The sequence below is a fragment of the Oreochromis aureus genome, linkage group 6, assembly GCF_013358895.1.
Source record: "Oreochromis aureus strain Israel breed Guangdong linkage group 6, ZZ_aureus, whole genome shotgun sequence".
NCBI lineage: Eukaryota > Metazoa > Chordata > Actinopteri > Cichliformes > Cichlidae > Oreochromis > Oreochromis aureus.
In genome coordinates this window covers 42,726,508-42,753,960 of record NC_052947.1, presented here as the reverse complement: position 1 = coordinate 42,753,960, position 27,453 = coordinate 42,726,508, and the positions used below count along the sequence as shown (strand labels likewise).

General features: G+C 45.7%; 2 protein-coding genes across 2 annotated transcripts in view; both read right to left on the bottom strand.

Annotated features, from left to right (window-relative positions):
* Positions 1–16,237, bottom strand: part of capn2l (calpain 2, (m/II) large subunit, like) — a 30,489-nt gene extending 14,252 nt beyond the window's left edge. The window contains 20 exon segments of the mRNA XM_039613530.1: positions 2,835–2,903; positions 3,171–3,235; positions 3,309–3,366; positions 3,436–3,501; positions 4,491–4,545; positions 4,691–4,884; positions 5,016–5,027; positions 6,065–6,093; positions 6,096–6,233; positions 7,581–7,741; positions 7,827–7,901; positions 10,024–10,060; positions 10,063–10,093; positions 10,331–10,414; positions 10,698–10,866; positions 13,298–13,334; positions 14,442–14,511; positions 15,190–15,273; positions 16,037–16,063; positions 16,065–16,237. Of these exon segments, the coding sequence (XP_039469464.1) occupies positions 2,835–2,903; positions 3,171–3,235; positions 3,309–3,366; positions 3,436–3,501; positions 4,491–4,545; positions 4,691–4,884; positions 5,016–5,027; positions 6,065–6,093; positions 6,096–6,233; positions 7,581–7,741; positions 7,827–7,901; positions 10,024–10,060; positions 10,063–10,093; positions 10,331–10,414; positions 10,698–10,866; positions 13,298–13,334; positions 14,442–14,511; positions 15,190–15,273; positions 16,037–16,063; positions 16,065–16,190 (1,587 nt within the window). The 5' untranslated portion in view covers positions 16,191–16,237.
* A 4,507-nt stretch (positions 16,238–20,744) lies between these two features.
* The window catches only part of capn8 (calpain 8), a 31,020-nt gene continuing 24,311 nt past the window's right edge, over positions 20,745–27,453 (bottom strand). Inside the window, 10 exon segments of the mRNA XM_039613433.1 lie at positions 20,745–21,248; positions 21,331–21,389; positions 21,530–21,646; positions 21,836–21,914; positions 22,009–22,077; positions 22,360–22,424; positions 22,503–22,560; positions 22,639–22,704; positions 22,793–22,829; positions 22,901–23,112. Coding sequence (XP_039469367.1) covers positions 21,225–21,248; positions 21,331–21,389; positions 21,530–21,646; positions 21,836–21,914; positions 22,009–22,077; positions 22,360–22,424; positions 22,503–22,560; positions 22,639–22,704; positions 22,793–22,829; positions 22,901–23,112 — 786 coding nt within the window. The 3' untranslated portion in view covers positions 20,745–21,224.

Below are 27,453 nucleotides of genomic sequence, written 5' to 3'. Positions count from 1 at the left end.
TTTTAATGTTTGTACAATATAATATCACGTTATTGCATTATACATAATTATCACGTTCGTACAATATAAATTGTTCAAACGTGAAAGGTATATTGTTAGAACAATAAACTGTTTACGTTATAACGTGATATAGCTCTATTTTTCTTTTGCCCCGTGGCAGCTCTACGCTATGCATCGGATGAGCTTGCTTCATCCACCAAGTTGTGCCTCCATCTCTTTTGTCCAGATCACACGCTGCGCTGCCGTGCCGCTCCACCTTTTCTTTCATTTCTGTGTTTGTGCTGCGCAGTGTGAGAGGTGACAAGATTTCAAACTGGTTTGATTATCATGCGACCATACGATTGATGATTGGGAGCTGGTCGTGAGGTGTTAACTGCTTATCGTTACCCCATGTATACTACACGATGCACACACGATTAAGGCAAAACACGGCCGATCCCCAAAACGGTTGCGCGACTGAAAAATCCGCTCAAAATGGGCCAAATCGCACCGTGTATGGGCAGCTTTGGGAGGCTAGCTCCAAACAAACATCTGCAGCTTGGCAGTGTATACAGCACTATAATGACCAGACCTAATTCTTTTGAAAACCTTACATCTTTCCACAGGTCTCCACTTCATCAGACATCACCTAGACACAGAGCTGGGTGAGGCCAGCACAAACAGCAGCCTAACCCACGAAGATGATGGATCCATGGGGTCAGGAAAGCCAGAAGCAGAGGAGCTGGAGAGATACCTTTCACTGTCCAATGTCCATTCACTGGAGGTGTGGATGTATTGCATGGCTTTCCTCAGATCAAGAAGCTGTCGATCAAAGTCAATACAGCTCTTCCTGCATCTGCAGCCTGTGAGAGACTTTTTAGTCATGCAGGACTCCTGTTCACTGCCAAACGGTCACAGCTTCACAGCAAGAACCTTGAGAGCCAACTGCTGCTGAAGCTGAAGCACCATTTCACTGACTGAAGAAACAATTTATGGTAAAGTGAGCCATACACATATGTACATCCACATAGTGGAAATTTGTATTTGTCTTTTATAATTAGTTTTACTCTGATTTCAGTGTTTATTTGTGAGTGTAGTTTTTACATATTACATTGTGTTAATCCACTGTCTATACTTCAGGGTATTTTAGTATACAAAATAAGTTTTGTTAGAATGTCTATTCCTGTGGAATTTTAGCACAGATGTGTTGTTTTCTTTTTTTTTATTCCTGCTGTCCGCCTTGGGAATAAACTTTTCCTGATTATACCTGTTGCATCTCTGTGTCATTTGTTTCTGATTTACTTAATCCCTCCTTGTATTTAAAAGAACCACCCCTAGTATGACATTCTGGCGCATCAGCTGTAGTCTGTTATGTTGAAGTTGCCTCGTTCTAATGTTTTCTCTGAGGCTGCTGTAAATGCGAATATATTTTCTGTGGGTTTTGCTTGAAAAAGCTTTACGTTGCGAAAAACTGAAATCTTGAAATTAGAATTGTTGTGCCTTATTTTGTGGATCTTTTTACATATATTCCTTTTGAAAATACTAAAATTTATATATTTATTTATTTTTGATTGTCTGATAGCATTTATTTATAAAATAAATCGGACGTTTCAAACAGTTACTCGCTATTTACTCAGTACTTGAGTAGCCTTTTCACCAAGTACTTTTTTACTCTTACTCGATTAACTTTTTGACGACTACTTTTACTTTTACTTGAGTAATAATATTTTAAAGTAATGATACTCTTACTTGAGTACATTTTTTGGATACTCGACCCACCTCTGATATCACAGCAGATCAAAGCTTTGAGCAGCTGCCACAAACACTCTTTTACTCGTTTAGCTAGAGTCAAACGGGCCGCGAAGCGCCACAGGCTAATTACCCCACTGAGCACTGCTCTGTTCCTAAAGCACTTTATAAACGAGGACTGTGGAGGAGAGCCCGTCTGAGTCACCAGACCGCCAAGCTCCAACACTCCAGCTGTGCGATCAGCTGTGCAATCATCTGCACAAAGACTGTAGAACAAAGAGGGCTGCTCCAGCGAGCGGTCACGCCATCTTCCAGAGATCTGACAGTAACACACTCTGGTTTCACCTGGGATTTTAATGTGGTTGCCAGGCAACATGATCATATACAGTGTGGGCGTCTGAGCTGTCACTAATTAATAAATCATAACGTCAAACCACCAAAATTCGCTTCTGTTCAGGAATGAACTAACTAATAATTTATCTTAACAACAATAATAATAATAATAATAATAATCTTTATTATTATTATTATTATTATTATTATCATCCCACAGGGTCTCTGGGACTCTCCACCATTTGACCCTAGAACTGAAGAAGCTTCTCTGCTGAGAGGTGAAACATCTTAAAGCAACTTAAAGTAGTCCAGACGCTTTTCTTTCCAAGCTCCTTAGACTACGATGACCTGGATGACTGAGAACCTTCACAGACAATAATATGCTTTATTATTTTTTTAAGTAAAAAAGTACATTTGAGTCGATGATAACAGCAGTAATTATCTATTTAAATTAAAAACTTAATTATATTAAAGTGTTTGTGCACACTGGTGGATTAAGTATTGATACTGGTAATTTGGGGCAGCTGTGACATAAACCCAACACTAGGTGGTGCTCTGATGCATTATTTAAGCTTTGCATGAGATAATGTTAAACTTTTGTGGCTACAAATGAGACGTTATCGCGATGAAAGAGCGCCAGCCTGCTGCTAGGTGTCATAACACCTGATTAGTGAGAACGTGTGCATGTCAGGTTTAGTGAGCGCGCAGAGGAACCGGTGTACTGATCGTTCTACCACCCTCACCTTCATCACGCTCTCCCGGCCTGTACTCACCAGGTAGTTCTCGATCTTGGTCCACAGCACCTTAAACTCGACCAGCCCCAGCTTCCCGGTGCCATCTTTCTGCGGCAGAGTTCAGGAAGGGAACTGACCTCAGAGACTTTTCACAGTAAGAGTCCTCTGATCACAGACAGACCGGTGAGGAGGCTTTCAGAATAAAAGCTTTACAGACACAGGGCTGCAGGAATGAGTGTTTTGCACTTCCTGTTCGCTCGTTTGTGTGGTTTTGTGTTTTCGTTGGACGCTGAAATAATACCTGCGAGTAACACGAGTGCTTGACACTTTGACATAAAACGCGACAGTGAAGCATGAAAGCTGATAGAAGGATACGTCCAGGAGGTTGATCATGTTGCGGCACGTTGCGATGCTGAACCCGCTGGTCTGGATGTCAGAGCCTGCAACACAAACAGATGAACACGTGAGACCTGCAGGCGAGAACAGGGCGCTTCTGTGCCATGTGCATCTTACGTTTGGTCACCACTCTGTTCAGGATCTTCTGCAGCTCGAACACGGAGATCTCACAGTCCTACAGACAGACAGACGGCTCAGTGGGACGTCAGACAGAGTTTAATGGGTTGCTCTGTGATCGGCTCACCCCTCCTGCCAGCTGTCCAAACAGACCTCTGAAGCAGTCGTCCACGTCGTTCTCGTCTATGTGGATCTGCAGCAGGCAGAAAGTCGGGTCAGATCCAGATGTTATATTTAATGCAGATGTGTGCTTGGCATAAGAAGAGGACGAGCAGAGCAGAGGACGGAGCGTGGCGTCTAAACCACAGTCAGTGCGAGCACGAGCTGCTCCTGGGTTCTCACAGGGCCAGGTGTGCTGAAGGAGAGCCCATCACTTGCAGGATGCTGTTTTTCTAGCCATATCCTTTTTTGAGTGTAAAAACCCAACATGATTTAGAATTAAGGAGCAGTCTCTGAGGTTTTATTTTGGTACACCTGTTCAGCTTCCTGCCCAGCCAATCATACGACAGCAACTCAATGAGAGGAAAGCTGATTTGAGAGCCATGGCACGGTTGTTGGTCTGAGTGTTTCACGAACTGCGATTTGCTGAGATTCTACAGAGAAGGTCTGAAAATACCCAGTGAGCAGGGAAATTCGCATTCCCTGGAGAGGTGGAGGTGGGGGTGGGGGGTTGAGCAGACTGCTTGAAGCTAACAGGAAGGCAAAGAAGCACTCGTTACCAAACTATGCAGAAGAGTGTCTCTGAATACACCACATCAGAAGACCACATCGTGTCACTCCTGTCATGAAGAACAGGAAACTGAGTCTCTTCTGTGACATTCAGGTAGTGTCAGAATGTGGAATAAACAGCATGACCACATGGATCCGTCGTCCCTGTATCAGCGGTTCAGACTGCTGGTAGTGATAATGCTCAGCGTTACAAAGCTCAGATCTCGATGAGTTCACCGCACTCCACGGTGACAGATCTAATAAAGTCTAAATACCTAATAAAGTATCCGCTGAATGTAAACACAGTCTGCTATCTGCAGGGAAGTTCCTGAATCTCAGAAAGTCTGACTAACAGGACGAGCCCAGCAGCTCAGTGCTGCTTTCTGTCCAAGCTGTTGAATACGTCATCAGAAACAATACCATCAACAACATGTGAGCTCAAAAGCACGCAATGGTCAGGTCGGCCGTGCTCACCTTTTCTACCCGTGACTTGACGGGGTCATCCAGCTCCCTGTGGGAACAAACACAGCTGAAACCTTTATGTTCCCATGACGGACTCAATTTTGAATCCACTGTTTTTCTAGAAACTAAATGTCAATGCTGCAGCTGCAGTTCCCCTGACAACCAACAGAGGTGCTGTGATGTAACACGGCTTGAAAAACACCTGAGAGAACCTAGAGAAGACTCTGACACAGAACTCTGCGTTCTTGTGCGGCTCAAAGGTGGACGGGACAATCAGGTACTCTCCAGGTGGCAGACAGAAGCGGCTGCACACTTCTCGCAGGTTGATGAAGGTCTCTGAGCGAGCGGCAGAGGCATGCTGCAGGAAGAAGTTCTTGTTGAGGTGGATGTTCCTCTGACCAGAGAACTGACACAAACGGAGAGATGGCAGGTTAGATTCAAATCAGACCGTGGAGCAGCCAATTAAGCACACTGCTAAGTGACTTCACTTCCTTCAGCTGGCTGAAGGTGGAGCGGTGAACGCGGGAGACCCCGTACCTCGCCAGGAACCTGAAACACAGAAACAAGATTCAAAGACTGGGAAGGAAACAAGTCACAAACACAAGGAAGGTTCATCTTCATCCTCAGGCTGCTGTTCAGTCTGACCAGAATCTACCAAAAAGGTCCGATTACGACTGCTGCAGAGTCTGTTATACACGAGGGTACAGTTACGCCCCCTCTGTCCAACCAAATGATTTACTCTGCCTTACAGAAACCTGGTTGCAGCAGGATGATTATGTTAGTTTAAATGAATCAACACCCCCGAGTCATTCTAACTACCAGAAATCTCGAAGCACAGGCCGAGGGGGCGGTGTGGCAGCAATTTTTCACACCAGTCTATTAATCAACCAAAGACCCAGACAGACTTTTAATTCATTTGAAAGCCTGATGCTTAGCCTCGTCCACCCCAGCTGTAAAACTCAGAAACCAGTCTTACTTGTTATCATCTATCGTCCACCTGGGCCTTACACAGAGTTTCTCTCTGATTTCTCAGACTTTTTATCTGATTTAGTGCTCAGCTCAGATAAAATAATTATTGTGGGTGATTTTAACATCCATGTAGATGCTAAAAATGACAGCCTCAACATCGCATTTAATCTGTTATTAGACTCAATTGGCTTCTCTCAAAATGTAAAAGAACCCACCCACCACTTTAATCACACTCTAGATCTTGTTTTAACATATGGCATAGAAACTGAACATTTAACAGTGTTTCCTGAAAACTTTCCTGAAGCTTCTTCCTGATAAAACAAAAGTTTTTCATTCCCACCGTCTCCAACTCCTTGCTCACAGGAGGTCATGTAATTGTTGGAGGTTGTCTATATTATTGTAGGGACTTTACCTTATGAGTCAACTGCTGTCGTGATTTGATATGATCGATTAGCTCCAACTATCAGGTGTTTAATCTTTGACAGGATGCAGGTCAGACGCGCCTCCACATAGATGTTATCAATAATATCTGTCACCTTTAACCTTCCTTCCAGAAACGTTTACGTCTTACATGTTCTATATCCAGCCTACAGGCGTCGCTCACGACCTCGTCTCACCTCATTGATGGCCAAGCCGATGGTTTGCTGTCCTCTCCAACCTTCCTCATTTTTCTGCGGTCCTTCTGGATCAGACCGACCACAAAGCTGCAGCCGGCCTCATTGTCGTAGGGGTCATCGTCCTCCTCGTCCAGTTTGATCATGAACTGCGGGTTTGTCCAGAGTGTGTCTGTGAATCAGAACGCATCTGTCAGAGAGCCCCGCCCCCTTCAGCTCACCTCTACCTGATTTAAAGAGCTCATGTTAAAGATGAGGAATGTAAAGTAGGATTATGCATATTAACACTGAAGCTGAACCTTCACAAGAAAACTAAACTCAGATGAATCAAAGACGTTCTGCATGGAAGCAGCGATTTATCTGGCCGTGTGCCTCCTCAGGTCTCTGCAGACTTCCTGCTGCCAGCAGGTGGCACTACAATGTCACTTAATATTGACTGTTGGTTCAGACAGGTTGGGGAAAAAAGTAAAACAAAAAACTACTACTTTGAAGTCGCAACAACTTCCTGTTTTGCGGCAAAATGCTGATATCTTTACTGCCACTCCACTAACTTTACCTCAGTTTTATTTGGAACCAGAAGCGTCCAGAGATGTTGGAGCGGTTACCCTCCGGACTGATGATGATTTGTGCAAATCATTGTTAAAAATAAGGCCCAGGGGCGAGAATCAGCCCGGCGGCGACTCCAATCCGGCCCACTGTATGGTGTCGGAAATGTGAAGGAGGCCGAAAATTTTGCACTTGTCAAAACCTAGACAATGACGTGATGATGAAGTTTCCATTTACGTTAAGTGATTTAAGCCCAAAAACTCTGATGGATTGACTAACACAGGAGAAGGAGCTGACGGAGCTGCACTTTTTCTTATCTGGAGAAATGTCGGGGATTAAATGTGCAGCTAAACTTGTTTACAGTGACAGAAAGGAGACTTTCTCTGATACAGCCCACGTGAGATCAAAGTGGCCCAATATGAGTTTGACATTCCTGCTGTAAATGATAACATCATCAGTCCACGGTTAGCAGCTCTGGTCTGTTCTCGTGCTCGTTGGACAACAAGTTTCAAACCTCAGGCTGTTTAGTTGGGAATAAAGTTTGCATCAGAGGCAGCGCGACCACACGGAGCTCAAGACGGTTACGAAGTGTTTGTCTCTGAGCGGTCGCGGCGCTGAACATAACTCGATGTGGCGTATTTGTTTTAAACAGTCATGGAGGGTTGGCAGGGAGACACCTTTTTCTTTGACCCAGTTGTCTAATAAAGCATCACGAGGTCTTTGGACCAAACTTGAAGCTGATGAGGAAAAAAGAAACAGGCAGATATGGTGGACTTCCTGTTGGTTCAGAGTCTGTCCTCCAGGTTTTTTGGTGCATGCAAGTTGAACGTGGCCCCGTGACATGTTTTGGAGCCAATCACATGCAAAACCGAGAAGTTCTGAAAGTTGTTATTACATCTGCTTCATTAGTTTAAGTAATGATCAACAACATGTTTGCAGCTGCTAACCAGCAGAAGGAAGGAAGCTCACTCACCGGGGTAGTTCCTGCAGCCGCCGGCTGTGGATCCTCTTCTCCAGGTGCCCTTAAACTTGGACAGAGCCCACTTAGAGACGCCGTCGTCACTCAGAGCGTCAGGCGTCAAGTTGCAGATCTCCAGTCGGGAGTATTGACGCAGGAAGTCGGGAAAGGATATCCTGCAAGACACAGCTCAGGGTTTCAGTGCAGCCACAGGTGCACAGCGTGAGCACAGGTGGAAATACAACACAGGTGAAGTTTTACCAGAACTCTCCATCCTCGGAGCGATGGCTCAGCCGCTCGCGGTCCTCGTCGCTGATGTAACGCCACTGCGCGGAGCTGTCAGGAAAGAGGAAGTGACAGCATGGATCGTTTTCATCATTTTTTCTGCGCCTCACACCCAGGTAACCCACCAGCTTTACGCTTTTATTCTGACTTTATGTGTTTTCCCTCCTCCACTGATGTGAGCCACTGAGGTCACCTGTTCCACATACCTGTGGAAAATGTGCAGTCTGTCGCTCAGGTAGACGAACGGTCGGGGTCACAGACCTGTGAGTCCACCTCACAGCAGCAGTCAGGTGACAATAATCAATACACTGATTAACTGATCTGTTAATCAGTGTGAGCAGCTCTATTAAGGCAGGAGTTTGGGCAGTTTACTGCTCCGCTGCCTTCAGGTGTGTTAACACAATCATGGCAGCAAAACTGAGCTCAGACTCTGCAGGTTAAAGGTCATGGTCATCTGATGAAAGAGGCTTCAGCTCTGTTCTTATAGCACCAAATCACAACAGCAGTCGCCTCAAGGCGATCCTGACAAACCAACGCCGTACAGCAGCCGTCAGCACGCAGGCGTGAGATGACCTGAGCGCACCGTGGACGCCAGCACCATGTGCCTGGATAAAGGACTTAAAGGACTCACAAACCAACCCCAGAGTGTGAGGCTCCGCCCCCATCTCTCCTCCACTCGCACACTGAGCACCGGCTCCCCACAGGGCTGTGTGCTGAGCCCCCTCCTGTATTCTCTCTACACCCACGACTGCAGTTCGACCCACAACAACAATCTCATCATCAAGTTTGCTGATGACACCACGGTAGTCGGACTCATCTCAAAGGGAGACGAGGCAGCCTACAGAGAGGAAGTCCTGAAACTGGCAGCCTGGTGTTCAGAAAACAACCTGACACTGAACACTAAGAAAACCAAAGAGCTCATTGTTGACTTCAGGAGACACAGCACTGACTTAGCCCCCCTTTACACCAACGGGGAGTGTGTGGAGAGGGTCCACACCTTCCGGTTCCTTGGTATCCTCATCTCTTCTGACACCTTCTATGACTCTGTGGTGGCATCTGTCATTTTTTACAGTGTGGTATGTTGGAGCAGCAGTTTATCGGCAGCTGAGAGGAAGAGGTTGGATAAACTCATCAGGAAGGCCAGCTCTGTTCTGGGATGCACCCTGGACCCAGTGCAGGTGGTGGGAGACAGAAGGACTCTGGCCAAAATAACATCTCTGATGGACAGAGTCTCCCACCCCATGCATGGAAATGTTGCTGAACTGCAGAGCTCCTTCAGTGACAGACTGCTGCATCCTCGATGCATGAAGGAGCGTTTCCGCAGGTCCTTCCTCCCTGCAGCTGTCAGACTGTACAATCAGAACTGCTCCCAACAATCATAGATGTTTACATCAGCGCTGTAACTGCAATAAGTTAATCAACCGATTCGCACTACAACCTGGATTGCCTCTTATCTGTAGTTATTTATATTTAATTTAATAACTGTACAGTACTCTGTTTATAGTAACCATTGTCCTTAATGTAAATATGTAAGAAAAATTGTGTATGTTTCTGTTCTGTGTCCTGTGTGCTGTTTGTTTGTATATGTGTCTTTTTGGCTGCTGTTACAACCAAATTTCCCCTTGTGGGACAATTAAAGGATTATTCTATTCTATTCTATTCTATTCTATTCTGTTCTATTCTATTCTATCTCCTGGACAGACAACATCTCAGCGGTCGTCAAGAAGGCCCAACAGCGGCTGCACTTCCTGAGGGTCCTCAGGAAGTGCAGCCGCTGTTGGGCCTTCTACCGCTCGTCCATTGAGAGCCTGCTGACATACTGCATCACGGTATGTACGGCAGCTGCACTAAAGTGTAGTCAAGACACCACAAAAGATCATCGGCTGCCCTCTCCCCTCCCTGATGGACATTTATTCCTCCCGCTGCCTCAGCAGAGCAGGGAGGGGCATACTCACGGACACCTGCTCAGGTGACTCATTCTGTCAAAACAGCTTTGAGAGCAGCTCATGCTGTGCTCATGTTCTGCTCACAGCCACACAGACATGTCGCGGAGCACACGTGACGCCCACAGGGCGTGGTTAACAGGTTATTCTGGTTCCTTGTATCAGCAGGTGTCGTCTAAAGCAGCTGATCTGAGAGCAGAGCACACCTGACAAGGCCTGAAATCACTCACTCATCGCTCCACGCTCCGGTCCACTCCACCTGACCCGGATCAGCTTCACCTTGTCCCCCTGGTACTCCACCTGCACCAATCACACACAGTTACAGCTGAATCAGCACCCTCATTGACAATGACTCTCTGCAGCGAGCTTTCTTCTTCTTGTGTTAAATAAACTTACCAAATCGTGTGATTGGGTAACAGGTCAGAACAAACAGACTGATTCGATATAGCTAAGAATCATGGGAAATGCGGTGTGTATGACTGCAGGAAGAACACAACCACACTGAGGGGGTGGAGCTCATTAACAGCTGTGTCTCACCTCAGCAGCACCTGTAACAGAGTAGGCGTGGCCTTTGACCAGCTTCTGTGAGGTGATGGCCTCAGAGTCGGCCGAGCTTGTGATCTGAAACAAAACAAGAGATTAATAATGTCACTTCCTGTCGTCTCACTTCCTTTGAAGAACAACCAAACGGAAACCAGAACTGTGCGCTTCAGCGATGGAAGGTAAATACCTGAGGCAGGTTCAGGTTCTACACAATTATGTACAGGGCTAGTATGGTAAGCCCCGCCCCTTCAAGATTCGGATTGGTTACAGAGAAGTGTTTAAAACATGCTCTGTTATTGCCGGTCACTACAGAGATCCTTAATGCCCAGAGTCTGGTGTTAAACAAGCCCCGCTCTCTTACATCAATGGAGCAGCCCATCAGCGAGCCGCGGCTCAGAGCCTTCTGGATGATGAGGAACAGGTGCGGACTGGGTCGGCTCAGCTTGTGGACCTCGGCGATTCCTCCGGTGAAATCCTCAAAGCCTTCAGTGGTCGTTCCTCCGGACAGCGCCTCGTAACAGCCGTTTAACCTGCGGTGACATCACACGCCACCAATCACAACGATCACAACCTCCAAAATAAAAGCTTCATGGTATTGACCTTGTAAAGCTGGTGGGAGGAGTCAGTGTTTCTAATAAGTAAGTAAAATGTATTTATATCACTTTCCACAGATAAAAATCACAAAGTTCCAAAATAAAACCACAAATAAATAAAATACTAATATAAAACAATTAAAAATGTATTAAAAGCTTGTTTGTATAGAAATATCTTCAGCTGCTTTTTAAAAGAGTCAATGGAGTCACAGCGTAAAGACCGATCCCCACGTGATCTGAGCGATCACAGCTCCTGGTCAGGAAAGTTTGAAGCCTAATCTTGAAAGTAGAGATAGTGTCTGTCTCCTGAATCCAAACTGGAAGCTGGTTCCACAGAAGAGGGGCCTGAAAACTGAAGGCTCTGCCTCCCATTCTACTTTTAAATACTCTAGGAACAACAAGTAGGCCTGCAGTGTGAGAGCGAAGTGCTCTAATAGGGTGATATGGTACTACAAGGTCATTAAGATAAGATGGGGCCTGATTATTTAAGACCTTGTATGTGAGGAGCAGGATTTTGAATTCAATTCTGGATTTAACAGGAAGCCAATGAAGGAAGCCAAAACAGGAGAAATCTGCTCTCTTTTCTAGTCCCTGTCAGGACTCTTGCTGCAGCATTTTGGATTAACTGAAGGCTTTTCAGGGAGTTTTAGGACATCCTGATAATAAAGAATTACAGTAGTCCAGCCTGGAAGTAATAAATGCATGAACTAGTTTTTCAGCGTCACTCTGAGACAGGATATTTCTAATTTTAGAGATGTTGCGCAAATGGAAGAAAGCAGTCTTACATATTTGTTTAATATGTGCATTGAAGGACATGTCCTGGTCAAAAATGACTCCAAGGTTCCTCACAGTGTTACTGGAGGCCAAGGTAATGCCATCCAGAGTAAGAATCTGCTTAGATACCATATTTCTAAGATTTTCAGGGCCGAGTACAATAACCTCAGTTTGATCTGAATTAAGAAGCAGAAAGTTAGCGGCCATCCAGGTCTTTATGTCTTTAAGACATTCCTGCAGTTTAACTAATTGGTGTGTGTTACCTGGCTTCATGGACAGATAGAGCTGCGTGTCATCTGCATAGCAGTGAAAATTTATGCTATGTCTTCTAATGATGCTGCCTAAGGGAAGCATGTATAATGTAAATAGAATTGGTCCTAGCACTGAACCGTGTGGAACACCATAATTGACCTTAGTGGGTGAAGAGGACTCTCCATTTACATGTACAAATTGGAGTCTATTAGATAGATATGATCTAGCACGGTGGTTAGCACTGTTGCTGCACAGCAAGAAGGTCCTGAGTTCAATTCCACCATCAGGCCGGGGTCTTTCTGTGTGGAGTTTGCATGTTCTCCCCGTGTTTGCGTGGGTTCCCTCCGGGTACTCTGGCTTCCTCCCACCGTCCAAAGACATGCAGTTTGAGGGGATAAGTTAATTGGATAATCCAAATTGTCAATAGGTGTGAATGTGTGAGTGAATGTGAGCGGTTGTCTGTCCCTGTGTGTTGGCCCTGCGACAGACTGGCGACCTGTCCAGGGTGTACCCCGCCTCTCGCCCTATGACAGCTGGGATAGGCTCCAGCGCCCCCCGCGACCCTGGAAAGGATAAGCGGAAGCGAATGGATGGATGGACAAACCACTGCAGTGCAGTACCTGTAATACCTACAGCATGTTCTAATCGCTCTAATAGGATATTATGGTCAACAGTATCGAACGCAACACTGAGGTCTAGCAGGACAAGCACAGAGATGAGTCCACTGTCAGAGGCCATAAGAAGATCATTTGTAACCTTCACTAAAGCTGTTTCTGTGCTGTGATGAGCTCTGAAACCTGACTGAAACTCTTCAAATAAGCCATTCCTCTGCAGATGATCTGTTAGCTGTTTGACAACTACTCTTTCAAGGATGTTTGATATGAAAGGAAGGTTGGAGATTGGCCTATAATTAGCTAAGACAGCTGGGTCTAGAGATGCTTTTTAAGTAAAGGTTTAACTACAGCCACCTTGAAGGCCTGTGGTACATAGCCGATTATTAGAGATAGGTTGATCATATTTAAGATCGAAGAATTAATTAATGGCAGGACTTCTTTGAGCAGTTTTGTAGGAATGGGGTCTAAAAGACACGTTGATGGTTTGGAGGAAGTAATTATTGAAGTTAACTCAGAAAGATCAATTGGAGAAAAAGAGTCTAACTTAACATCAATGGTACTAAAAGTAGCTGTAGATAATATTACATCTGTGGGATGATTATTGGTAATTTTTTCTCTAATGATTAAAATTTTATTTGTGAAGAAGTTCATGAAGTCATTACTAGTTAACGTTAAAGGGATGGTTAGCTCAGTAGAGCTCTGACTGTTCGTCAGCCTGGCTACAGTGCTGAAGAGAGGCAATGGCGGCGAGCAGCCAGCAGTCACCTGGACGACGACAGACAGGGGGCGGGACTTAAGTCAAATAAGCAAAATGCACACACAGAATATGAAGTCGGCGAGGGGAAACTGCTGATGGACATCAAAGCCAAATCTGATTGGTCCTTTAACCTGCCGATGGGCCTGTGAGGCCACGCAGTCAGCTGATACTCTGATTACTCTACAGGCTGTAAGATGTAAACAGAACATGTTTGACAGGTGGATGACACACCTGCCTCAGGTGTTTTTCACACCTGTTTTCAAAGAAAACTTGACCCGTTTCCTCGTTTGGAGCCAAACACCTTCACAGGGAAAGCTGCCATCTGATTGGCTGCACCCTGCTGGGTGTCTCCCTCTGTTACTATAGAAACCATTACTAGACTACACGCTCATGTCACAGTGAAGTAGCTGCCACCCACTCACCTGTCAGCATGTTTGTAGTTTGTGTTGACAAGACTACACTCGCCCCACACACACACACACACACACACACACACAGTCACACACCTGTTAAAAAACACACATGTGCTGCCACACCCAGCTGAGTGGAATTTTCCAGCTCAGGTGTGTCTGCTGTGGATGTCAAACACAAACAGAACGTCTCAGGTGTCCCCCGCCCACGGGTGCGTTTTCTAACGACTGACATCATCAATTGATCGACTCAGATACGATTAAAAGAATTTACCTTTACCTACTTTAATATGAACCACTAATGTTATCAGATGTGGGCGGGGCAGACTCTGCAGAAATGGGGTACAGAACCCTTAAAGGTGCCGCTTCTGGCGCATAGATGGCGGCACAGTCTTCACCAGCGAGCAGCGTGAGCATTATTTTAACGTGTAGAAGTCACACAAACGTGCGTGATCCTCTGCACGGCAGAAACGCCACACTACCATCAGCTCTGCCTTCTGGTGTTCTCAGTCGCCCCCTGCTGGATGTTCCACGTTTCAGAGGAGTGCGCTCTGCAATCGTCGCACAGACAAATAAAATGATTTGAACGCAGCGGTGCGATAGACTGAATTCCTTCAGTTACAGGAACCGGTCCTTCCGGTCTGACGGATCACCTGCGTTACCTGAGTTACCTGCGCAGGTAATCAAAGAACGGCAGTTTCTCACCCAGAGCTCCCTGACAGATGTCGGTCCTCGAAGCCCCGGACACGATGAACTCGGGGTCAGAGGTCAGCTCCTGCACAGAAGCAACAGTCATCATCAGATGCCTGACCTGCACCAACACTGCTGTACAAATAAAGACTGATTGATTGATTGATGGAGGAGAAAACTGAGCAAAATGGTTTTTAACAGCCAGCTCTCTGAGGTCACACTTCCTGTGCGTCAGGCCATCGTGCTTCCTGTGTGCACCTGAAACAGCATTTTCATCACACGGCCGCCGACTCGTTCTGTGGTGATCAATAATCACCAGACAGACGCGGCTCTGCGACAGTTCAATCTCACTGATCAAAGTGAAAGCTCGTGATCAAGAAACAGGGTCAGCTCACCTGAGGAGCTCTCTTTCAGGCGCTTTAATCACACCTGTGATCAGCTGATCTCTGAGTGGTCTGTGATGTCAAGGCTGATTATCAGTTCTGAGGAAGCAGGCTGAACAAAAACAGGTGATTGCGATCAAACCAGACTCCATGCAAAAAACATCTAATTTAAGCAGCGGAGCTCAGGTTAGACTCACCTGAGAGCCGAGCAGAGCCACAGGTAGCTCGGCTGCTCTCAGGTCAGTTTCATTGACCAGATAAAAGTGATCACTCACTCATGCTCAGCCTGATCATCAATCAATCAGCCAATCAACCCTGACAGTGGCCCGTTTGATCAGCGTGTTACAGGTAACGCAGGTGCGACAGGTGCGGGTACTGACCGTGGGTCTCTTTCAGGACACGCCGCGGACCTTGGAGGAGTTCGGGCCCAGCTCTTTGAATCCCAGGGAGGAGGTCAGTGCCGGTGAACACCGGTGTTCCAGATCAACTGGCGTTGGTCGAACAGATGTGTGGCAGACTTGCGTTTCAGGAGCTGCTACCGACAAACCAGCAAAAAAAAAAAAAAAACGCCAAATGTGTCATCTGTGACACTTGTGAGGTTATCTCAAACACACTCCGTCAGTCTTGATGCTGTTGAACAACAAAATGTTTAAAAATGACGCGAGTTTACCTGGTGATATCCTCATGCGCCATCTCCTTACAAATGTTCATTAGATTAACCACACTTATACAGACTGTAACTACCAACTCTCCAGCCATGTTGATGGATTGCCTATATTGGCTGGAAATATTCATTTCCAGAGAAAAGACGCAGACAGAAGATGCTTACAGGATGTGATGTGACAACACCAATGAACTATTGATGTGTCATATTTGTCCAAGGCGTATTTCATTGTTATGGAAAAAGAGAATATTAAAATCATGATGACCAATTGGAGTGGTGATTTCTATGACTTTGTGTATATAATTTGGAATTTTGTACAAATGTAGGCCACAATAAATATATGATATCATTTCATTCATTTCAAAGGTTTATTTGCATGACGCACAAACAGACACAATTGAAAGGTACAAATGTGCATGAAACGAATTCAAACGTGGTGCAGATGACACATTTGGCAGTTTTTTTTGCTGGTTTGTCGGTAGCAGCTCCTGAAACGCAAGTCTGCCACACGTCTGTTCGACCAACGCCAGTTGATCTAAACGCCAGTTGATCTGGAACACCGGGAACGTGTTGTCCTGGAACAGCTGACCATGTCTCCGGACAGTGCTGCCGCAGAGCCTCGTAGTCCTGGTTCAGGTACCTGTGAGCCTGGCTGTTGGTGCCCGTGCCCCGGTCCTTCTCCCGGAGCCGCTGCAGGGTGGCCGCGATGCCCGACATGCCAGTCTGGAGAGTCCTAGAGAGTTCTGGAGTCCGCTCAGGCTGAAGGTGAGTGATGCCGACGAAGGTGCGCTCACTCTGAGAGAATTCGCTCACTGACAGCACAGTCACACGCAAGTGAGACTTCCGGGGAGCCCCTTCTAGATAAAAGCATCCTTTTGTTGTTGAAAGTTTTTAGATTCCGATTTTATTCTGAATTTAAGCACGTGACCAAAGTGTTTGCGCTTAGAAAGTAATGAGGACGAAGTCAAACTGATCCCAGAGCAGTACTGGGGAGGACGGAGCCTGGCGTGCACGCGCACACGAGGATCACGTGGTGTGGGTCACTGAGGGGGCCTTCTAAAGTATGGCTGTGTCCCAATTCAGGGTCTGCACCCTTGAAGTACGCGCACTACGCGTACTATGTACGGTGCGTACTACAAGTACGAGAAGTGCGGAAGTGAGAGGCTTGTGAAATGGGACGGTCTATCCTTCGTCGTCCTGCCGAGGTTGCCTAGCAACCATGATACTAACCGTGAGAAACGTTACATACAGCTTTGTGTGACAGAAATGAAGGAGAAAAATGTTTTGTTGTTCATTCACTTTTGTCATGACATCACTTTGATCAGTTGAGACCACAGGACTGTAAAACATGATAGTTGGGCTTCATTTCTGTACTGAACAGTCATTTCAAGATTAGCTAGTAAATAATAATTAGCTAATGTTGTTCATGAGACTAAAGTCATCTCACTGTGGTAATGTTAATATAATATGGACAATATTATAGTATTGTCAGATTATTATGATATATATATATATATATATATATATATATATATATATATATATATATATATATATATATAATCTCCCACAATCCATAGCGCGGCGGTGGGTGTGGATAATTTTGCCACAGACGGCAGAAACAGAGCGGCCGAAGAGTAAACTGTGCAAAGTACTGAATATGATGTCACTTATTTATGTGCAAATGTTTAATAATGAAGAACATTAAAACATTACTGTTGGCCACATGTCGGCAAAGTTATTTGCCATTAGCGATGTTTGTACTTTCAGCGTTTACTTGGTTTTAAAGCCTTTAAAATATAATAATACAATAGCTGACCTTAATCTTACAGAGAATGTGATGATTTATGGATAATTAAAGTCAGCCATATATCCACAAACACAACAAGCTGAAAGTCAGTGATGCTGCTCGGTTTGCAGTCCTGAATATGACGGCACAAGCAGGATTCACTGCACTGTTAATGTTAGCTATGTTATATTGCTGCCTCTGTTCGGTGGTGTCGAGCCAAACGGACTTTAACGTGTGTTTGAACGAGCTGACGGTTCACTCGTTAAGCTGAAAGAAAGATGCTTTAATCACAGGAGTCACACATGTGTCCACTGGACCATCTGGGAACTCTTCTTGTTTAGCACTCGTAATAACACAAACACTAAATCCTCCTTCTCTTGTGCTGTTTTGTAGCAGTGTGTACACCTGAGACTGTCACCTGTCTGTCTGTCCTGCACTCTCTCTCCGTTTCTTTCTCTCTGATTGTGGAATAAAAGTATGAACATGTATTTATAAGTTACACTTGTGTTTGAATCCTGCAGCTTATCACACATTTGATTTCCATGTGTGACAACTGCAAGTGTCCAGAGTGAGGACAGACTGAGGGACCCACTGCTGCACATCATCTGTGAGGCTTTGCACCCTGATGATCCACCAGGACAAACTCAGCAGTGTGTGAGGAAGAGGAGGAGGAAGAGCCAGCAGCAGCTGACAGATGGAGAGAATAGACAGACTGTTCCCTGTTTGTGAAGGACTGCTAGGAAAGTTTAACATAACTAATTGTCTGTCCTGAATCAGTCTTATTAGGTAATGTTCAAATAATGTTATCATCCCAGTGTTTTCAGTGTGGGAGAAAGTACTCAGGGCCTTCAAGTTACACACTATGAAAGGCAGCAACAAGTTTAATATTCAGAAACCTAAAGTATGTATCAGCAGCAGAATGGAGCTAAAAATAAATGTTTGTTTCAGTTCTATGAAGCTTTGAGTATTTTGGATTAGTAGCACTGCTGTGTTTGTTGCATCATATTGCTGTAATTGTTTATATGCTTTATATATTCTGAGCTAAGTTGATCTATAGTGTTACATCATATTCTATAAGGATGTTATGTGTTTGTAGACTTTCTGCCCAGTTTGACCCATTTAGCAGAAGTCAGCCTGTTTAAGGCTCTGATATCTATTCTGTATGACTTAAAGCAGTTATGACATGGTCTGATTTTCTCACCCAATAAAGGAATATTTCATATATCAGTCTGATCTTCATTCTATCAGAAACAGTTATCACAGCTCGTACATTTGCTTTTTACACATATATGTAAGCATTGAGCCAAATTTAGTAATGCCAACATATTGAAAGAACAATGTTTGTCTCTTATATATAATACATCTGTATATACACTGTCAGAGATACTTGTCTTTGAGTGAAGATTTAAGGTGATAGGAAATATAAATAACTGCAACTTGAATCTTTACTGGAGCTCAGTATCTGACACAGAGTTCACTCACATGTGCTGTACCAGTGTACCTGCACATGTGATGTGACAATAAAAGTGATTTGATTTGAGACTTCAAACTCACTGCTGTAATAACTAATAATGATTAATATAATAACTATATTGGCCATATCATATTTACACTGACTTTAGTCTCATGAACAACATTAACTAATTGTTATTTACTAGCTAATCTTAAATGACTGTTCAGTACAGAAATGAAGTCCAACAATCATGTTTTACAGTCCTGTGGTCTCAGCCTCAGATACTTATTAAATCACACAAAGCTCGTGTACAAACAAACAAACAAACAAAATATGTTCTCCTTCATTTCTGTCAACCACACGTTTCCAGCTATCATGGTTGCTAGGCAACCTGGGCAGCGCGACGGAGACTAGACCGTCCCATTTCACAAGCCTCGCACTTCCGGCCTTAGCGGTCTTTGAGTATGCGGCCCTTGAGGACTGTTGAGGCTGCGTACTTTAAGGCTGCAGACCCTGAATTGGGATACAGCCTATGTCCTTTAGACCCGGATTAAAAAAATTCATTTCCCAGAATCCATCTGTGAGTAGTTTCCCTCTCAGATGAAACAAACTCTCATTTTACTTCATCACCGTGACTCTAAAGACCATCTGATCCTCTCTGATCGGCACCTGCTGGGATCTCCCGATGCACAGGTGTCTCCACCGTCTGCTCCTCACAGACGCCTCCATCGGTGATGGAGAGAATCACATTCACAGAAAATCTGACAGCATGTTTCTAACTGATTCATGCTTTTATTTTGAAGTCCTGACTGCCCACCCTGTTCCTACAGTGAGTCAGCCTGAAGCAGGAAACCACTTTCTGTTGTTTCATTCCTGCAGCCTGCACCGCCTCCGCCTCCACCCTCAGCCTCTGACACCAGTGCTCCACAGATGTTACTACAGCTGCACATTAAAAGCCCACAGACACACACACAGTGCTTCACAAGTGAAGTAACAAAAACAAAATACAATCATAAATCCATCATAAAAGGCCCGGTCTAATTAAAATCTTTTTGAAATAAAAATGTCTTTAGCTGCTTTTTGAAGTTCAGAAATAGAGGAAGTGCATTCCACAGTCTGGATCTAACAGCATGGAAGGATCAGTCCCCTCAATTTCAGAAGCAAGTGTGGGGGACCACTAAAACGTTTCGATTCGATGACCTCGGGTTACGAGATGAGATACATATATATGAATCCAATCAGCAGTATAGGTAGGGCCCTGTCCTTGTAGTGCTCTAAAGGTTAAAACTAAAATTTAAAAATGGAACCTAGATCTGATTGGTAGCCAGTGTAGTGACTTTAAAACAGGATTCATATGGGCCCCTTTGTTTGAGCGAGTCAGTAGTCTCGCTGCACAACAAGCCAGCCTTTTCTTCTTGAGACAAATAAACAAACTATTACAGTAGTCGAGTGTTGTAGAGACAAACTCATGGATTATCATCTCAAGTTCACTTGTTGACACCATTGATCTAAGTTTTGAGATGTTCCTCAAGTGAAAAAAGCAGCTCTTACTGTCTGATTTCAGTTTCACTCCAAAGAAAAAGCTTCATCAAAAATAACTGAGGGATATCTACCTAAATAACACAGTCGCTGTTTAGACATTGCACTGTCCGGTGCAATAGTCAGTTTCAGTTGTGTCTGGGTTTAGCTGTAAGTAACTGTTGTTCAACCGCTGCTTAACATAATGGATTGGATTTCATATAGCACTTTTCAAGGCACCCAAAGCGCTTTACAATGCCACTATTCATTCACGCTCACATTCACACACTAATGTCTGTTAAACAGTCAGTTAGAGCTCAGAGCGTCTGAACCTCAGAAGGCGAGTAGTACATCTGAATGTCAGATGATAATTTGAACAGGTGAGTAAATGGTGCAGGTGTTGTGACCAGTTTGAGTCTGTGGGCACTGACTCACTGCAGTTCCTATGACGTCCAGCAGAGGCAGAGTGCTGATTGGATAACATCCACAAACAGAAAACAAACACAAAAGCGTTTCTTCAGATTTTATTTGGACTGTTTCAGAGTCAGCGACCGCAGCATTGGCTTCCTGTCCTTTGGATGGTAACCATGGTATCTGTTATAACTGAGACACAGCAGCCAATCCAACGTGTTTATCTTACTTGCAAGGAAACAAACATTTTGATTCAAACATTTACAGTGAACGTGTACGCGATGCTCGCTGGAGCCTATTTAGACTTTCTGCCAACATTATCCTTGAACACACACGTGCGCGTTAAACTGTTCAGCTACTGCATGATGCTAGCACTGCTTTGGATACGATGCCTTCAGCTTACCAAAGACAGTGCTGCCTAAATCATTTTTCCATGATCGGTTAGTCGTGTCTAAGAAAGACCGTTTTCATCACCTCACCCCCACACCACCTACACCCCCACCCAGAACAAGAACAATTTAGAGACTAAGGTCTGAGGAGCTCCCCGCAGACTCCCAGCATGCTCCTGGAGCGGCAGCTGTCAGTTGATGGCGAGGCACAGCCACTGCAGAAGGAGATGAGGTCAGTGATGATGTCATGTATGTCAGCCAATAAGAGAGGGACTGCACTGCTCAGGTGTGGTTTACCTGCTGCAGGTCGAGCTGGATCCAGCCCCGCTGCTGCTTATCCAGAGTCCTGAACATCCCTGAGGTGGGAATAAGAACACATTTAAAACTTTACGTACAAGCACAACCACAGACAGCTGAGGACACTGGGAACCCTGAGTGGGAACAGTGTGAGCAGTGGGAATACTGAGTTGGAATACTGGGAGCAGTGGGAACTCACTGAAGAGTATCTCCAGACGGATCAAGCAGCCGATGAAACGGTCGAAGTCGATGGCGTAGCTTCTGTCGGCGTAGCGAGCGACGATCTCTTGGATCACTGTGCTGTTCAGCTGGAACCCTGAAACACGAGAGGAGGAGCCACCAGGTGAGACACAACAGCCAGGTAGACCTGTCCAGGAGCTCTGTGTTTTCCACCTTAGAGGGCCAATCATGGGTGCGTCTTCCCTCAGCAGTAGATGTCAGCTTTGAAGGAGAGTTTCGAAAGGCGCCGTTGGCAGGCTCCGCCCACTCCTACGAGGAGTCTTACCGGCTTCAGCCAGAGCCGCTCTCATCTCGTGGCTGCTCATCGTGCCAGACCCGTCCGCGTCGTGACTCTTAAAGATCTCCTGCACACGACAGCAGCGAGCAGTGAGGTCATCGCCATTCCGACAGAGCTCTGACAGAAGCTGTAACTGCGCTCACACACAGGTGAGAACTCACCAGGTACGTCTGCATCTTCATCCACAGGCTGTGGAACTCCAGCAGGCCCAGTCTGGAGCTGCCGTCAGTCTGAGGGTCAGTTCAGGAACCACACACCTGATCACCTGATGCCACACAGGTGAGTCACACGCATCATCGATGGTTGGCTCACACTCTCTAACTGCTCAGTCAGTTCGATCACTTATTGATCACTTATCAGTTTTTTGCTGATGGGCTGTAAACTGTGTGCATGTTAGAAAATTCTGGAAATTTTTTGTGTTTTTTGTAGTTTCTAGTGGAGGCGTGTCCTAAAACTATCAAACACACGTTAGCATGTGATGCTGTCTGCGTGTCATGATTTTGTATGGATACATCCAGCAGGCTGATGATGTCACGGCAGGTTTGCAGGCTGAAGCCATCGGTTTTAATGTTCGACCCTGAAATCAGAGCAGAGCACAACCATCAGCGGGACTTTCCTGCGAGTCCGATCCGGTGAAACGTTAAACTCTTCTTACTCTGAGTCACCGCTTTGTTCAAAATCTGCTGGAGCTCAAAGGCGGAGATCTCCGAGTCCTGGAAAATACGAAAACATGTTTGTTGTTGACAGGAAGTGAAGCTGTGTAAGAACTGTGACATAAAAACTGCTGTTACGTTTCCACAGATCTGCATGAAGAGGTGTTTGAGGTGAGGGTCCACGTCCTCGTGTCTGACGTTGGGCTGGAAGGAGAACATGCTGCATGTTAATGAATGAAGCTCAGACGTCTCGATCCTAAAACGTGAAGTGTGATTAAAGCGGATCACGCACCTCCTGGAGTTCAGCGTTGGCGTCCTCCTCCATGGGGCTGAAAAAGGAGAGCAGATGTCAGACTGCATGGCGGTTATGCAGCGTAACCTGTCACCCTGAGGTCCTGACCTGGTGTGGGCCTCCTTCTCTGTGAACACCCTCAGGATGAAGCTTCCTTTGCAGTGCGGTTCAAAGGTGGACGGGACGATGGTGTACTCTCCGGGTGGCAATTTGAAGCGATCGCACACCTCCCTCAGGTTGATGAAGGCATGACTGCCAGCCACTGACTGGTCTCTCAGGAGGACGTCCGGGCTCAGGCGGACGTTAGTGCGACCTTTGTACTGACCGCAGAAGGAGAAGAAGAAGAAGAAGAAGAAGGTCAGACAGACATGACGATGACGACCTGGAGACGGAGAGATCTCTGAATCCTACCGAGGCGTTTGTTTGATTCAGGTTGTGGTTATTTTATTTGCACCTGTAGGCTGTTTGTTCTGCAGTCATGCATCATCCATCCTCACAGGCACCAAACAACTGCGCGTAGTACAAAATCCTGAAAAACACTAAACATGACCTGGGCCTCGTATGTTTGTGTCAATATAAAATTGTACTTAGTAGTCAGTATAATCTTTTAATAATATAAGTTTACTTATGGTAGAATGCTGTATGTAATCATTTGTGTTTAGAAGTATGTAGTTGATGGTATATTGAAAGAATGTCTCATCCTAGGAGGTTTGTGTGCATTCCAGAGTGTTCTGGCATTCACCCCCCACATCCTAGGAGCATGGGAAAGGTTAGGAGCATGGGAAAGGTTAGGAGCATGGGAAAGGTTAGGAGCATGGGAAAGGTTAGGAGCATGGGAAAGGTTAGGAGCATGGGAAAAGTTGTACCTTCTTTTATTGTTTTACGGTAGGATAAACGTAGCTATGTCAGTTTTAGTCTAAGTGCCTTTTTTACATATAGATGAACTATTGGATTTTCCAGACCAGCAGGTTTAGGGAAGTCGTTTATGGGGTCACACTCGGACACACACACACACACACACACACACACACACACACACACACACACACACACACACACACACACACACCACACACATCCACATTCATCCACATTCCAATGTAAGGAACAAACACCCACTGATGTATAGATAAAGACCAGGGCAGTCTCAGAGCGCGTGTCACAGAGCCCTCACTCTCACTGCGGGTGCTCTGTGCTGCCCTTGTATACAAGTAAAACTGTGTTTCTCCTCTCTGATTCTCAATTGAAGAAGTGTCTGTGAAGGTTCTCAGTCATCCAGGTCATCGTAGTCAAAGGAGTTTGCAAAGAAAAGCGTCTGGACTTCTTTGAGTTGCTTGAAGACGTTTCACCTCTCATCCGAGAAGCTTCTTCAGTTCTAAGGTCAAATGGCCGAGAGTCCCAGATTTAAACCCAGTGGGAGTATCCCCAAGGAGGGACAAAGGACCCCCTGGTGATCCTCTAATCACATGCGCCAAGGTGTGAAAGCGGGTGTGGGACCTAATCAGCCAGGGTTTCGGGTGAGCTCATTGTGAAACCTGGCCCCACCTTGTCATGTGAATTCCTGAGGTCAGATGGCCCAGGATGTGAGTGGGCGTTAAGGCGTCTGGGGAGGGAACTCAAAACTGGATTATAGATGGCAGACAGTTGGTGTCGTAAACCACCGCCTCTGTTCAAAGATGGTCGCTCACAGTGGACATAGATGGCCTCTTTCACTCCTCTTTCAAACCATCTGTCCTCTCTGTCCAAAATGTGAACATTGGCATCCTCGAAAGAGTGACCTTTATCCTTAAGATGCAGATGGACTGCTGAGTCTTGTCCTGTGGAGGTGGCTCTTCTATGTTGTGCCATGCGCTTGTGAAGTGGCTGTTTGGTCTCTCCAATGTAGAGGTCTGGGCATTCCTCGCTGCACTGTACAGCATACACCACGTTGTTCAGTCTGTGTTTTGGAGTTTTGTCTTTCGGGTGAACCAGTTTGTGTCTGAGTGTGTTGCTGGGTCTGAAGTACACTGGGATGTCGTGCTTGGAGAAAACTCTCCTGAGTTTCTCTGATACACCGCTACATAGGGGATGACAACGTTGTTGCGTCTGTCTTTCTTATCCTCTCTCGCTGGTGTCTGATCTTCTTTTCTGTGCCTCTTTGCTGACTTTATGAACGCCCAGTTAGGATAACCACATGTTTTGAGTGCTTCCTTTACGTGTGTGTGTTCCTTCTTTTTCCCTTCAGGCTTAGAGGGAACATGTTCTGCCCGGTGGTGTAGGGTCCTGATTACTCCAAGTTTGTGTTCCAGAGGGTGATGGGAGTCAAAGAGGAGGTACTGGTCCGTGTGTGTGGGCTTCCGGTAAACTTCAATGTTGAGGTTGCCATTCTCTTCAATGTGCACAGCACAGTCCAGGAAAGGCAAACAGTTATCCTTTGTGTCTTCCCTGGTGAACTTGATGTTTTTATCCACAGCGTTAATGTGCGCAGTGAAGGATTCCACTTCTTGTGTCTTGATTTTGACCCAGGTGTCGTCTACATATCTGTACCAGTGGCTGGGTGCTCTTCCTTTGAAAGAGCCAAGAGCCTTTCTTTCCACTTCCTCCATGTAAAGGTTGGCTATAATAGGTGACACGGGGGAGCCCATGGCACAGCCATGTTTTTGTCTGTAGAAGCCTTCGTTGTATTTGAAGTATGTTGTGGTGAGGCAGAGGTCTAACAGTGTGCAGATCTGATCGGGTGTGAAGTTGGTCCTGTCTTCCAAGGAGCTGTCTTCTTGTAGTCGTTTTCTGACAGTCTCCACTGCCTCCGTGGTGGGTATGCAAGTGAAGAGAGAGACTACATCAAAGGACACCATGGTTTCATCTGGATCCAGGGTAAGTTTCTGGACCTTGTCGGTGAAGTCGGTGGAGTTCTTGATGTGGTGTGGGGTGTTCCCCACGAGAGGTGCCAGGATGGTAGCAAGGTGTTTCGCAATGTTATAAGTGGCTGAGTTTATGCTACTGACTATGGGTCTGAGTGGGACCCCTTCCTTGTGGATCTTAGGAAGTCCATAAATGCAGGGTATGGCATCCCCTGGATAAAGGCGGTGATATGTGAGGCGGTCAATGATTTTGTCCTTTTCAAGGTCTTGAAGGCAAGCTATAACTTTCTTTTTGTAGCTGCTTGTGGGGTCTCGCTTTAAAGCTTCGTAGGTGTTGTTGTCACTGAGGAGAGTAGTGATCTTTGTGTGGTAATCTGTTGTGTTTAGGACCACGGTGCACCTTCCCTTATCCGCTGGTAATATAGTGATGTTGTGGTCTTTGCTCAGGGAAGCGACGGCCTTCTTTTCTTGTGGTGTAAGGTTAGACGGAGGGACTCTGGCACTGGAGAGGGTGGCTGAGACTTTCATCCTGATTTGCTCTGCTTCTGTCTGTGATAATTTATTAATCCGTATGGCGGTTTCTGTGGCTGTGATGAGGTCCACTATGGGCAACTGTTGCGGAGAAATGGCGAAATTGAGTCCTTTGGCTAAAACCCTCTTTTCAGGTTCAGTGAGATTCCGGTCTGAAAAGTTCTTTACCCATTTCTCCCGACTGTCTTCAGGTGTGTTTTCTTCTCTGAGTTGTGTGGTTTCAGACTGAGGCGTGTGGGTTTTTGAAAGCAAGGTGTGAAATTTCCTGCGTTGTCTTTCTTTTCCTTGAGAGTGTTGGGCCCGCTGAGCCTTGTCCACAAACTTGTGAACCTCTTCTAAGATTGGAGAGGGTAGAAGGGTTTCCAATTCCTGCAGAGTCTGGCTGATCTTGATCTGGAAGGCATCTATAGTGAAATGGACCTGTCTTATCCTTTCACTTAAAAGGTGATTCTGTGCTCTCTGTAGAATCAAGTCTGCTCTGTGTCCCCTGACAGTGGATCCAAGGCGCAAGCTCCTAGGAACAACTCTGCTTTGTCTGCATCTTAGGTTGAAACGAAGGTGGTTCCTATAATCCGCCAGTTTCCTTGATTCCCTTTCATACTCCCGTACCAGTTGAAGGGTGTTCCTCCCAAAATGTACAGCAATATGTCTGTGAAGGTTCTCAGTCATCCAGGTCATCGTAGTCAAAGGAGTTTGCAAAGAAAAGCGTCTGGACTTCTTTAAGTTGCTTGAAGACGTTTCACCTCTCATCCGAGAAGCTTCTTCAGTTCTAGGGTCAAATGGCCGAGAGTCCCAGATTTAAACCCAGTGGGAGTATTCCCCCCCAAGGAGGGACAAAGGACCCCCTGGTGATCCTCTAATCACATGCGCCCAGGTGTGAAAGCGGGTGTGGGACCTAATCAGCCAGGGTTTCGGGTGAGCCCATTGTGAAACCTGGCCCCACCTTGTCATGTGAATTCCTGAGGTCAGATGGCCCAGGATGTGAGTGGGCGTTAAGGCGTCTGGGGAGGGAACTTTCACACCTGGGCGCATGTGATTAGAGGATCACCAGGGGGTCCTTTGTCCCTCCTTGGGGGGATACTCCCACTGGGTTTAAATCTGGGACTCTCGGCCATTTGACCTTAGAACTGAAGAAGCTTCTCGGATGAGAGGTGAAACGTCTTCAAGCAACTTAAAGAAGTCCAGACGCTTTTCTTTGCAAACTCCTTTGACAATTGAAGAAGTGTTTTAGAATACATCTCTTGACAGTTTGGGACCAGAAACCTTCATCCAGAAGGAAGAAGCTGAGAC